The sequence below is a fragment of the Stigmatopora argus genome, chromosome 10 (assembly GCF_051989625.1).
Source record: "Stigmatopora argus isolate UIUO_Sarg chromosome 10, RoL_Sarg_1.0, whole genome shotgun sequence".
NCBI classification, from domain to species: domain Eukaryota; kingdom Metazoa; phylum Chordata; class Actinopteri; order Syngnathiformes; family Syngnathidae; genus Stigmatopora; species Stigmatopora argus.
In genome coordinates this window covers 4,247,785-4,259,795 of record NC_135396.1, presented here as the reverse complement: position 1 = coordinate 4,259,795, position 12,011 = coordinate 4,247,785, and the positions used below count along the sequence as shown (strand labels likewise).

The 12,011-nt window shown below is 43.6% G+C and overlaps 1 protein-coding gene and 1 long non-coding RNA gene across 4 annotated transcripts in view; one reads left to right on the top strand and one right to left on the bottom strand.

Annotated features, from left to right (window-relative positions):
• The window catches only part of ryr1b (ryanodine receptor 1b (skeletal)), a 62,191-nt gene that overhangs the window by 39,370 nt on the left and 10,810 nt on the right, over positions 1-12,011 (top strand). Inside the window, exons 78-98 of the mRNA XM_077611728.1 lie at positions 113-225; positions 954-1,050; positions 1,164-1,270; positions 1,345-1,396; positions 1,878-1,958; positions 3,050-3,149; positions 3,797-3,876; positions 3,960-4,036; positions 4,152-4,225; positions 5,164-5,181; positions 5,732-5,812; positions 6,347-6,435; positions 6,510-6,638; positions 6,727-6,831; positions 7,781-7,862; positions 8,739-10,051; positions 10,119-10,231; positions 10,410-10,590; positions 10,681-10,767; positions 11,470-11,730; positions 11,817-11,947. Of these exons, the coding sequence (XP_077467854.1) occupies positions 113-225; positions 954-1,050; positions 1,164-1,270; positions 1,345-1,396; positions 1,878-1,958; positions 3,050-3,149; positions 3,797-3,876; positions 3,960-4,036; positions 4,152-4,225; positions 5,164-5,181; positions 5,732-5,812; positions 6,347-6,435; positions 6,510-6,638; positions 6,727-6,831; positions 7,781-7,862; positions 8,739-10,051; positions 10,119-10,231; positions 10,410-10,590; positions 10,681-10,767; positions 11,470-11,730; positions 11,817-11,947 (3,371 nt within the window). The remainder of the gene's footprint in view (positions 1-112; positions 226-953; positions 1,051-1,163; positions 1,271-1,344; positions 1,397-1,877; positions 1,959-3,049; positions 3,150-3,796; positions 3,877-3,959; positions 4,037-4,151; positions 4,226-5,163; positions 5,182-5,731; positions 5,813-6,346; positions 6,436-6,509; positions 6,639-6,726; positions 6,832-7,780; positions 7,863-8,738; positions 10,052-10,118; positions 10,232-10,409; positions 10,591-10,680; positions 10,768-11,469; positions 11,731-11,816; positions 11,948-12,011) is intronic.
• Positions 7,103-12,011, bottom strand: part of LOC144083704 (uncharacterized) — a 32,043-nt gene continuing 27,134 nt past the window's right edge. The window contains exon 6 of one of the 3 annotated variants that reach the window (XR_013303597.1): positions 7,103-8,104. This is a non-coding gene — a long non-coding RNA (uncharacterized LOC144083704). Of the gene's footprint in view, positions 8,105-8,742; positions 10,123-11,176; positions 11,980-12,011 lie in introns of those variants that run through there. The other 2 variants (XR_013303599.1, XR_013303598.1) reach the window with 2 other exon arrangements.

Below are 12,011 nucleotides of genomic sequence, written 5' to 3'. Positions count from 1 at the left end.
GAATTTAAATGCCACAACACGAGTTTAAATAGCCACAACACAAATGAAAATAGTCATAAGATGAATGCCAAAATGTTTCTCTTGTATTGAATTGGCATTGACTTTCCTGTAGACAGAGCATCCCTTCAAATCCAAGAAGATGGTGTGGCACAAGCTGCTGTCCAAGCAACGGCGGAGAGCCGTGGTGGCCTGCTTCAGGATGACGCCCCTCTACAACATACCCACGTAATTACCGCCCCCCCAAATCAATGAAATGAATGAAATTCCCAGAGCAAAATACACACAAGCCGCCAGACGTATTTGGAATGACTCATTCCTTCTTTTTCTGAATTTATTAGAAATGACTTCGGTTTACTTTTTAAATTCAGATTGTGTTCTAAAAAAATGTATAGAATTAGAATTACCTGGCTTTTTAAAAATGACTATTTAAAAATTTGAACTGGCCAAAGTTTGATTTTTTTTTCTAGATTTTTGAAAATTTTATTTACAGTTGTTTGGCGTTTTTTTTTTAAATATGCGTTTTTATTATGAAATTATTCATTTTTTTTACTATTTTAACAAACACACTAACACAAATTTAATCTAAAGTTATTAATATTTTTTTCTTATTTCCTATTGCTAAATAAGTGCTGGTATTGTTATTATTACAACTGGATGTCAAATGCGGCCCCAAAATATTGTCCAATGGACCAAAATTGGTTTGAGATATATCTGAAAAAAAAGTCGTAATTTTTGCATGAAAGGCTTCAATTCCGTGATTCTGCATATTTAACCTCAGTCTCAGTCTGCAAAAGGTCCCCACCTTCTGACTTCTTGTGTGTGACTCCAGTTTTTTTGACCTAGCTCTACAATGTCTTCTGTGTCTGTGTTTGCAAATTGGAAACTTCCCCAATACGGGATGAAATAAAGTTCGAATCTAATCTATTATGTGACCACCACATGTTCCACCACAGGCACCGAGCAACAAACATGTTCTTGAACGCCTACAAACGCAACTGGCTGGAGACGGAGGGCTACTCGTTCGAGGACAAGATGATCGACGATTTATCGGTTTGTCGACTCTCCGTACTCGAGAACAAAAAACAACATTAATAACACACAGAAATGTCAGTCCCAATCAGAAATAGAGTAAGAGTCATTCTGAATATCCGGTATATTTGCAGAAAGCTCTGGAGGAAGAGGAAGAGGAGGAAGAAGAGACGGAGACCAAGCCCGACCCGCTTCATCAGCTCATCCTGCATTTCAGCAGAACGGCTCTCACGGAGAAAACGTAACAACGCCTCCTTGTCTCTTTCTTTCCTTCCGATTGGTCACTTGGACTGGCCAACTCTCTTTCCGCTGCAGAAAACTTGACGTCGACCATCTTTATATGTCATATGCTGACATTATGGCAAAGGTGAGCACACAAGTAAACAAATGACTTATTTCATGGGTGTCCAACCCGAGGAATGGGGGCCGGATTCGGTCTGGCGGAACATGTTGTGGGCCGTTTTTTTTTTAAAGTGTTTAAATGAATGATCTGTTAGCCTTAATTAACCTAAAGAATATTTGAAGTATGATTTCACTTGGTTCAAATTTAAAATAGATTTTCTGTACATTTGGAAATTTGGTTCAAATTTAAAATAGATTTTCTGTACATTTGTAAATTTAACAGGACATTTTATAGTATAGTTTTGCCCTTTCAAAAAATATGGAATGAATCATTTCGATCTAGGATTTGAAAAAAAAATTAAATCTAAATAATAATATAATATAATATCTATAATAATATTTAATATATCTATAATAATATATAATAATATTATAATATAAATAATAAATAAATATGTATTTATTTATGTATTTATGACTGAATTTGCTCTTTTTCTCGGCTACAGAGTTGCCATATGGGTGAGGATGACGAAGGGGAGGAGCAAGAGGGGGAGGAGCCATCCTTTGAGGTGCGGCAGACAGAGATGGTATGGGGGGACCTTGGGGAAGGGGACACGGGGGAGCGAGCCGAGATGCCGCTCCCCCCCGAGACGACATGGACCACACGGCAGCGCCCCCTAGCAATGCGACACCATTCAACTTTCATTTGAAAATCTCCACGTGTGCTTTCACTCACAACACTTCCTGCGATGGTGGATTGAGCTCGGAGCATCGCAGAGTTTTCGTATCAACCCCCAAACCCCCCCACCCCCCTCGGGGTCCAAGTTTTGCATCCCACCCGATTTGAAAACTGACGTATTCCCCTCCCCCTTTACGTACTTACATGGGCAGACCCTGTTTTAACTCCCACTAACATTAAATTAATGCATGAACGGCGCGCACTCACTTCACTTATTGAGTCAAACACTTTACAACCCTTAAAGCAAGTCTTACAACGTTCATACTCGGGCAACAGGACGGGAAAGGTGGAACGGGAGGGCGGAGCTGGGATGGAGGGGCGGGGCATGATATTCAGTGGGTGGAGAAATGTGTTTTAAAGGCTACAATGCAATGCAATAGAATAGTTGGAATGATGGTGTGGAGTGGCTGGCGCCTTGAGATACGATTGGCTCAAATCATTGCCTTTGACTTAAGAGCAATAGATGAAGGCGGCTGTTGTCAAAAATCTTTATATTATACTTGCTGTAAAGCAACTGAAATTGTTGAATATGGCCCCCATTAGAAACTTGAGTTCAGCCTTCAACGAGATGCACATGTAGTGGAATGCCATTGGTCAAAGTTTTAGTGGGGTGCATATATCAACACATGGCAGTAGATGTTTATTCATAGAAATTAAGTTTTTTTCTTTTTTGGGGTTATGAAGGTGCATGCTTGAATGAATGGTTTTTTGAATGGTATTTTTGTTCTAATGAAATAATGATTTGCACACTTTTTTTTTGTTTTATGTTGCTCTTTGTGCCGAATGTCAGCTGCCGTTTGCACGTTACAAGTGAGCATGCTAAGTTAACTAATGCACACAGTAGACATAGTAGTAGTGTGAGCGAGAGTGTGTGGGGAGGCCGTGCACTCTGGACGGCAGTTCTCACAACCGCTTTCCTCCTCTGTTTTTCCCTCTTAGGAAAAGGAGATGGAGAAACAGAGGCTTCTCTACCAACAGTCCCGTTTGCACAATAGAGGAGCTGCTGAGATGGTGCTGCAGATGATAAGCGCCTGCAAAGGTGGGCTTGGGATGAGATGAGACCATATGAAATAGGATGGGGTGGGAAGATGTCGGCCACTCCAGTCGCCGTTTTCGTCAACCTGTTGCAGTATATTATTGGCGGTTTTTAGCGTTTTGTGTTTTTTTGTGGTATACAGAGAAAAACGGGGGACTAGTGTGAAGAATATATCTGCAGTAGTACCCCGTTTTTCGCTGTGTACCACAATAAAACACCAAATTGCAAAAACTGCGAAAAACGGGGGAATACTGTGAATTTTTTTTCCATGGTATTCCCCCGTTTTTTTGCTGTGTACCACAAAAACCGCGAGAGGTGAAAAACAGGGGACGACTGAAGAATATTTCCGCAGTAGTCCCCCGTTTTTCGCAGTGTACCACAAAAACAGCGAAATGTGAAAAACGGGGAATAAGTAAAAAATATTTGTGCCTCATTTTTCGCTATGTACCACAAAAAATGCAAAAAATGTGAAATATGGGGAATACTGTGAAAAATATTTCCTCAGTAGTCCCTCATTTTTCGCTATGTACCACAAAAAAATGCAAAAAAAAAAACGCAAAAAAAACACATTTTTGACTGTGTACCACAATAATAATACTGAATACGGAATACTGTTCCCTAATAGGCAAGTCATGTTTTTTTTATTCCAGGTGAGCCTGGCGTTATGGTTTCTTCCACTCTTAAACTGGGAATCTCCATCCTCAACGGAGGCAACTGTGACGTGCAGCAGGTGGGTCAAATAAATCTGTTAAATCCGTTGCCGTCGACGATGGCTAACGAGGGACAAACTTTTTTATTTTTTTTAATGCACAGAGAATGCTGGACTACCTGAAGGACAAAAAGGACGTGGGCTTTTTCCTGAGCGTTCAAACGCTGATGCAGACTTGCAGGTTTTATTCCTAGACTTTTTTCACTCTTTATTTTTTTTCAAGTGTTTGTCAGATCGGAATGTTGGAAGTTTGAATTCTGCGCCGCGGAAAATCATTGCGTGCCATTTGCGAGCAGTGTTTTGGACCTGAACGCTTTCGAGAGGCAAAACAAGGCGGAAGGACTTGGAATGGTTTCAGAAGAGGGCACCAGTAAGTATTCACTTCTACCTTCTCTTTTTAAGTTTTTCTCTCTGGAAAAAAATATATATATTATTTAAAAAATGGGACTGCATGTACTCAATTAGCCTTGAAAAATAAGGTTATTCTTAAAAATAAAAGGTTGGGATCTCAAACTGAGAAAGGCATAAAAATATAAATCATTTTATTATTCAATATAATGTGCTTTTATCTTTGAATAATATACCTTTATTCTTTGAGTTGTGTTTATATACCTTAACTCTCAAAATGAAAATTTGCCTTAATTTTTAAAGTATTTTAGTTCTAAAATTTTGAAATCTTAAAAAAAAAACACCTGCATCTATTATTAAAAATGTTTTTCTTGGGTTAAATGTGGCTTAATCCTCTAAAATTAAAACAATATTATTGAAAAAAAAATGCCCATTTTGTTTTAAAATAGGCCTTAATTATTCTTTTATTTTAAATACTTAAAATATTTATGAATAATGTGCATTTAACCCTTTAAAACCACAAGCCATCCAACTCTGAGCCTTTAATGGGACAAAAATAATACATTTAAAAAATCATACTTATAAGGTACATTAGTTTTGAACAGGGAAAAAAATAATCTTTAATCAAACACTTGAAAATGGGCCTAATCTAGTAAAAATAAAATGGGGTTTAAACATAAACAAACTTTTTTATTGTTGGAAAAATCCCCCCTTTAAAAAAAAAACTAAAGTGACCTATATTTTGTATTATTTTACCGCACTACTTTGTTCATGTGCACTTGCGTGCGTCCGAGTTTTCCCACCGGGAAACTCGTGTCGAATGTGGTTGACGGGCTGACCGAGTGAATGACGAATTGACTGACAGCGCCGAGGTTTGTGCACTCACCGCATCTTCTCTTCTCTTTCCTCCCCTCCCCCGTCCGTCCGTCCGTCCGTCCGTCTGTCCGTCGCTGCCGTCAGATAAGAAGCTCGAACGTGGTAATTAGACCTCGCTCGGCCGCCCTGCGTGACAAATTAATCCGCTTCTCGGGACCCCCGTACCACTAAACTTTATGGTCATATTCATCACGTACTCTTTAGAATAAGTCTTTTGATTTTGCATTTACTTCCCGGCCTTTCTCGCATGCAAGACGAGGCACGACTTTTACAGCAAATGAACTTTTTTTTCTTTCAAAGTCATTTTTCCTGTTGCATGTACAGCACTGGAATGTTTCTACTCAAAGGGATTACTTTCTTTCTATCTATCAAATGTGAAAAGAATCAGCCAACAAAGTGCTTTCCGTTTTCTTCAGAGGTGTCCAAGCTAAGCTCCGCCCTCTTTTGCCTGGAAAGTTATGAAAATGTCATTGAATATGGACTCTGTTGCACTAAAAAAAAGTTTATTTGCCTGATTCCAATCTTAAACAAATGAAAGAGAAAGTTTGGGCACCCCTGCTTTACTCGGAAACAGCAACGCTAACACGAAAATCTTATGTTTGTTACTAAACGATGGACTCAAAATGGCGGACTCATTCTTTTGTCCATTTAGATGAGAAAGTGATGGCGGACGACGAATTCACGTGCGACCTCTTCCGCTTCCTGCAGCTTCTGTGCGAGGGACACAATAACGGTCAGTGAGTCAAAACGGATAAAAAGAACCCAAATTTGCATGCTAATCACGGCAAATTCCGCGCAATTCCAATTTCAAAATGACGGAAAAAGAAGAAGAATCTGACTTTAAAGTCACAATTCATCATTTGGAAATTTGAGTCAATATTCTGTCTTTAAAATCTGAAATCATAACTGTCAAAATTTGGAGAAATCTGAATTATGACTTGAATTTTGGATCATTTTAGCTTGGGTTTTGGGACCGGCAGTTTGAGAGTAGATCATGAAAATGACTTTTATTACCATATTTTCACGACTATAAGGCGCACTTAAAAGTCTTAAATTTTCTCCAAAATAGACAGGCTTTATATATGGGAAAAAAATAAAATGTGTCATTCATTGAGGATGCGCCTTATAATGCGGTGCGCCTTATAGTCGTGAAAATACGGTAGTTATTTTTTTTTTACACACTATTAAAATCCAAGTCAAAACCGAACCTCAATTTAAAAAATGAGTCCAGAGGAAACATGCCTGAACTAAAATTGTCCACCGGTAGACTTCCAGAACTACCTGAGGACCCAAACGGGCAGCACCACCACCATCAACGTGATCATCTGCACAGTGGACTACCTGCTCCGATTACAGGTCAGCAGAATTTGCTTCCCTTTTTTTCCCAAAAAAATATTCCCACTTGAAGCACGTGGCTTATGCGTACGCAGGAGTCCATCAGCGATTTCTACTGGTACTACTCGGGCAAGGACATCATGGACGAGCCCGGCAAGAGGAACTTCTCCAAAGCCATGACGGTGGCCAAGCAGGTCTTCAACAGTTTGACGGAGTACATTCAGGTACGCTACCCTTCCCTTCTGGTCTTCCAGGATTCCCGTTGTACTTTTTGGCTTCTGAAATTTGAAATAATCGGCATATGTTCCACAGGGTCCGTGCACGGGCAACCAGCAGTCGTTAGCCCACAGCCGATTGTGGGACGCCGTGGTTGGATTCCTGCACGTCTTTGCTCATATGATGATGAAGCTAGCTCAGGTAAGCTGCTTTACGGATTCGCGGAAAATCAATCCTCTATTGCTTTCTGTTTTATGGCACATTTTTCTCGGGTTTCACTTTTGGTTTTAACCCTGGAAAGTAGTACAGTCATACCTCTACTTATGAAATTAATTGGTTCCAGAACTTATTTTGTAAGTAAAAAAATTTGTAAGTAGAGCAGTACTTTATATGTAAAGTCTCTAATTTGTTCCACAGTCCTCCACAACTTTTTTCGTAAGTAGAGCAGTACTTAATATGTAAATTCTCAAATTCGTTCCACAGTCCTCACACAACTAACAACTAAACTTTGTTTAATGTCCCAATTTTGTAAGATGTGAGAAACACACAGAGAAAATGATCATACAATGATTTATTAATGTCTTAAAATGAATAACAAGTATATATATACAAAATCTACATAGGAATCTATGAAGGTAACTTGTTCTGTATCTTTGATAGATGCATCCTGATTCAGGACAACAAAATGGCGTAAGATGTTTATCTTTTGTCCACTCCCCTTAGCAACGCCATCCCATTTACTTCCATACTAGTACTATATTTCATTTCATTTTGGTTATAGTCATTTTGAACTGAATGACCACTACCAGGTCAGTTAGACTGCACTTAATTGCCGAATATGATTATTGGCTGCCGGGTGGTGGTCACTTTCAGACGTTAAGCTCAGAAGCCAACATTCCCAAAGTCTGTTTATGTGTCCATCATCCTATCGTGTGTGCTTATTGCCGCTAATGTATTCTTTCTAATAACTGCAAACCCAGGATTATTTTTGGAGTGGAAACATCTTTGAGGTAGCGTTTTTAAGACCTTCCATCCTGATTTTGGAATGAACAAAGCCTTTGTAAAGATCTGCTTCTCCCCCAAAAGGAGAATCTCAAAAAATATTTCCTCTCTACTATTTGTTCCTTTCTGTGTTTTGGCTCGTCTTCAGGATTCAAGTCAAATTGGGCTTTTGAAAGAGTTGCTGGATCTGCAGAAGGACATGGTGGTCATGCTTCTTTCTCTCCTGGAAGGTAAGAAACTTTAGCTAAGCTAAGATGAAGTGAATTGAATGATTTTATTGTCATTATACAAGTAGAATGAGATTTAAAGCTTTAACCATGTAGTGCGCAAATAACAGCAACAATCAGACTAATAAATAATCCAAAAATAAGTCGTCCAAGTCAGATCAGCAGAGCGGAGCGGCCTTGTTCCGTCTGAAGACCAGGTTGAGTTCCATGGTTTTGGAGACGTTCAGCACCAAGTTTTTGAGAGTCTATGGAAGCAACAACAAACAAACAAACACAATGAGAAATAATAATAGATAAACAAGTGGTCAACCTAATAGATAAGTATTGTAAGCAGTAGTCTTGATTAGGTTCTAGGTGCAGAACTGGAGTTGAGTATGGTTCACGTGCACGGTACTCGGACGTTTGGTCACACGGATGTTTGGCCGCCCGGACATTTGGTCGCCGGGACGTTTGGTCGCCGGACGTTTGGTCGCCGGACGTTTGGTCTCCCGGACGTTTGGTCGCCGGACGTTTGACAACATGACAGAGAGTTTACCGTTGAAACCCGCTCTCAAAATTATATTCATGAGAGAGAGAGTTTAATATCTAAATATCTACTGTTGAAACCAGCTCTCAAAATTATATTCACCCGGGCGACCAAACGTCCGGGCGACCAAATGTCCGGCGACCAAACGTCCGGGCGACCAAACGTCCGGCGACCAAACGTCCGGGCGACCAAATGTCCGGCGACCAAACGTCCGGGCGACCAAACGTCCGGGCGACCAAACGTCCGGCGACCAAACGTCCGGTCACACACGTGCACTTGGAAAGAAACTGAATGGATACACTTGGGTCAGGCTTGAAAATATCTGTATTTAAAAACTGTTTCGGCCCTCGCAGGCAACGTGGTGAACGGTACCATCGCCAGGCAGATGGTGGACATGCTGGTGGAGTCGTCAAGCAACGTGGAAATGATCCTCAAGTTTTTCGACATGTTCCTGAAACTGAAGGACATCGTGGCTTCGGACGCCTTCCGCGACTACGTCAGCGACCCCCGCGGCCTGATCTCCAAGAAGGACTTCTCCAAGGCCATGGACAGCCAGAAGCAGTACTCGCCCTCGGAAATCCAGTTCCTGCTCTCCTGCTCGGAGGCGGACGAGAACGAGATGATCAACTTCGAGGAGTTCGCCGACCGCTTCCAGGAACCGGCCAAGGACATCGGCTTCAACATCGCCGTGCTGCTCACCAACCTGTCGGAGCACGTGCCGCACGACACGCGGCTGCAGAGCTTCCTGGAGCAGGCGGAGAGCGTGCTCAACTACTTCCGCCCATTCCTGGGCCGCATCGAGATCATGGGCGCCAGCCGCAAGATCGAGCGCATCTACTTCGAGATCAGCGAGGCCAACCGCAACCAGTGGGAGATGCCGCAGGTGCGCGAGTCCAAGCGCCAGTTCATCTTCGACGTGGTCAACGAGGGCGGCGAGAGCGAGAAGATGGAGCTCTTCGTCAACTTCTGCGAGGACACCATTTTCGAGATGAACATCGCCGCCTCCATCTCCGAGCCCGAGGGCGAGGCCGTGGAGGAGGAGGACCCCGAGGAAGAGGAGGAGGAGGCGACGGCGGCCAAGGAGGGGGACCCCGGCGAGGGGGAGGACGCCAACGGCGAGGAAGCGCCGCCCGAGTCGGCCTCGGCCTTCGCCGACTTCTTGACCGGCGTCTTCAACTTCTACAGCATGTTCACCTTCCGCAACCTGCGACGGCGCTACCGCAAGCTGCGCAAGATGACGCTGAAGGAGATGGTGGTGGGCCTGGTCACCTTCTTCTACGCCGTCCTCCTGGGGGTCCTCATGTTCGTCTACGGCGTGGCCAAGGGCTTCTTCACGCTGGTTTGGAAGGCGCTCTTCGGGGGAGGCCTGGTGGAAGGCGCCAAGAAGATGACGGTGACCGAGATCCTGGCCAGCATGCCGGACCCCACGCAGGACGAGGTGCACGGCGACCTGCCGCCGGAACCGGGGGCCGGGGTGCTTCAGGACGCCGACGGAGCGGCGGACTTGGACGCGGGGGGAGGGGAGGAGGAGGAGGACGACGGGGAAGAAGGCGAGGGGGGACGGGTGCCGGGTTTCAACGCCCCGGGCGGACTCGGGGACTTTGGGGAGACCACGCCGGAAGAACCGCCCACTCCCGAAGGAACGCCGCTGCTCAAGAGGAAGCAGGTGGGTCGACGATGGACGGCCAATCGATGGCAGACGGTGAGTTTTATCTCTGCGTTTTTTGCCGCAGACTGCTGAGGGTGAAGGACAGGAAGAAGGAGGAGGTGAAGTAGGAGAAGGAGCAGGAGGAGGAGGAGAAAATGCTGAAACTGAAGAAACTCCTCCAGAACCAGAGAAAGCAGAGTAAGTCGAACATCTTCAAACCTTGACCAAAATCAGGAAATGAGCTGAAATCGCACCAAAACAATAAGAACCAAAAACCAGGACATCAAGAAATCAAAGTAGTACCATTGGTTCATCTATATTGTCCTTTATTTTGTCACCAAATAAGTTTGAAGCACTTCACCTCATACTTTTACAGCACCGAGAGCGACGAGAAAAAGCCAGAGAAGGTGGCGGAGGCGGAGCCTGAGTCGAAAGAAGAAGAAGAAACTGAGCAGCCCGAGAAGCCGGTGAAGACTAAGGTTAAGAAGGAGAAAAAAACCATTGAGGAAGGCTTTGAGCTGTGGAACGAGTTGGACATCCAGAGGAATAAATTCATGGTGAGGCGCAATTCTTCCATCTCACTAAGCCACGGACTAAAAAAGTTGCTGTGTCTAAAGTTGCTCATTTCTGTGGATGTCTCCTTGCAGAACTACCTCTCCAGAAACTTCTACAACCTGCGTTTCTTGGCGCTCTTCATCGCTTTTGCACTCAACTTCATCCTGCTCTTCTACAAGGTACAGTATTAGAACTTTTTTTTCTTCAGTGCTGAGATCTAGTAGCAAAAGTGGCTTCTGCTTACGAGTTTCAGCGTGGATTTTCATTTTTAGAAACAATACAACAACAACAAATAATTAAGAGGAAAAAAATCACAAAGTAGTGAATTCGTGATAATCGAGGGATTACTGTCACTTTAGAAACGCCATTGACTTGATTGCTAAGGCTAAGGAATGTACCGTATTTTCACGACTATACGTCACATCGTATTTTTAGCCGCAGTGTCAGAGTAACGAGTGCTATTTCTGTATTTGACACACAAAGGACGCACCGTTTTTATAGACGCAGCCAGGCATGGCAAAACATACACCAGCTTAAACATACAGACAAGCTAAAAACACGTTTTTAAAAAGGCAACGGAAGCAAAACTGAGTTTGGTTGTACTTTATTTAGCTATTTTACAATGTACTCATGTCATCATCACCCACAAATCCATCAAAGTCCTCATTTTCTGTGTCCGAATTGAACAATTGTCCAAATGAGTCATCGAAAACGCTGAGTTTTATACGTTCGTCCAGGCGGCCACAATCCATTCGCAAATAGTAGCTAGCTAGTAGCTAGCGTAACTACTCCAACGCTGCCTTCCATGCTTCGTAAAGCTGTGTTGATGTCAATGTCCAGGTGCGCCTTATAGTCGTGAAAATACGGTACTTCCCACGCAGGTGTCCGACAGCCCACCAGGAGAGGAGGACTTTGAAGGGTCCGGCCTTTTTGAAGGCGCCTCGGGACTCTTTGAAGGCTCGGCCGCCGACGAGGAAGGATCCGGATTCGAAGATGCGGGAGATGACGAAGACCAAGATGAGGGCCCCTTGTACTTCTTCCTGGAGGAGAGCACGGGCTACATGCAACCCGCGTTGTCCTTCCTCAGCATTCTCCACACCGTCATCTCCTTTCTCTGCATCATCGGATACAATTGCCTCAAGGTGACGACTCCGCTCTGCCAAATTCGACATCGTCCGTGTCTTCAGCAACGCCATCCCATGTGTTTTGGTCTGCTCTGGCCCCGCAGGTTCCTCTGGTTATCTTCAAGAGAGAGAAGGAACTGGCCAGAAAGCTGGAGTTCGACGGCGTCTACGTGACGGAGCAGCCGGAAGACGACGACATCAAGGGCCAGTGGGATCGACTGGTGCTCAACACTCCGTAAGATTCGTTTCCGTAGACCGGAAGCCAAACTAGCACAAAATGAGAGATTCATATGGTTATT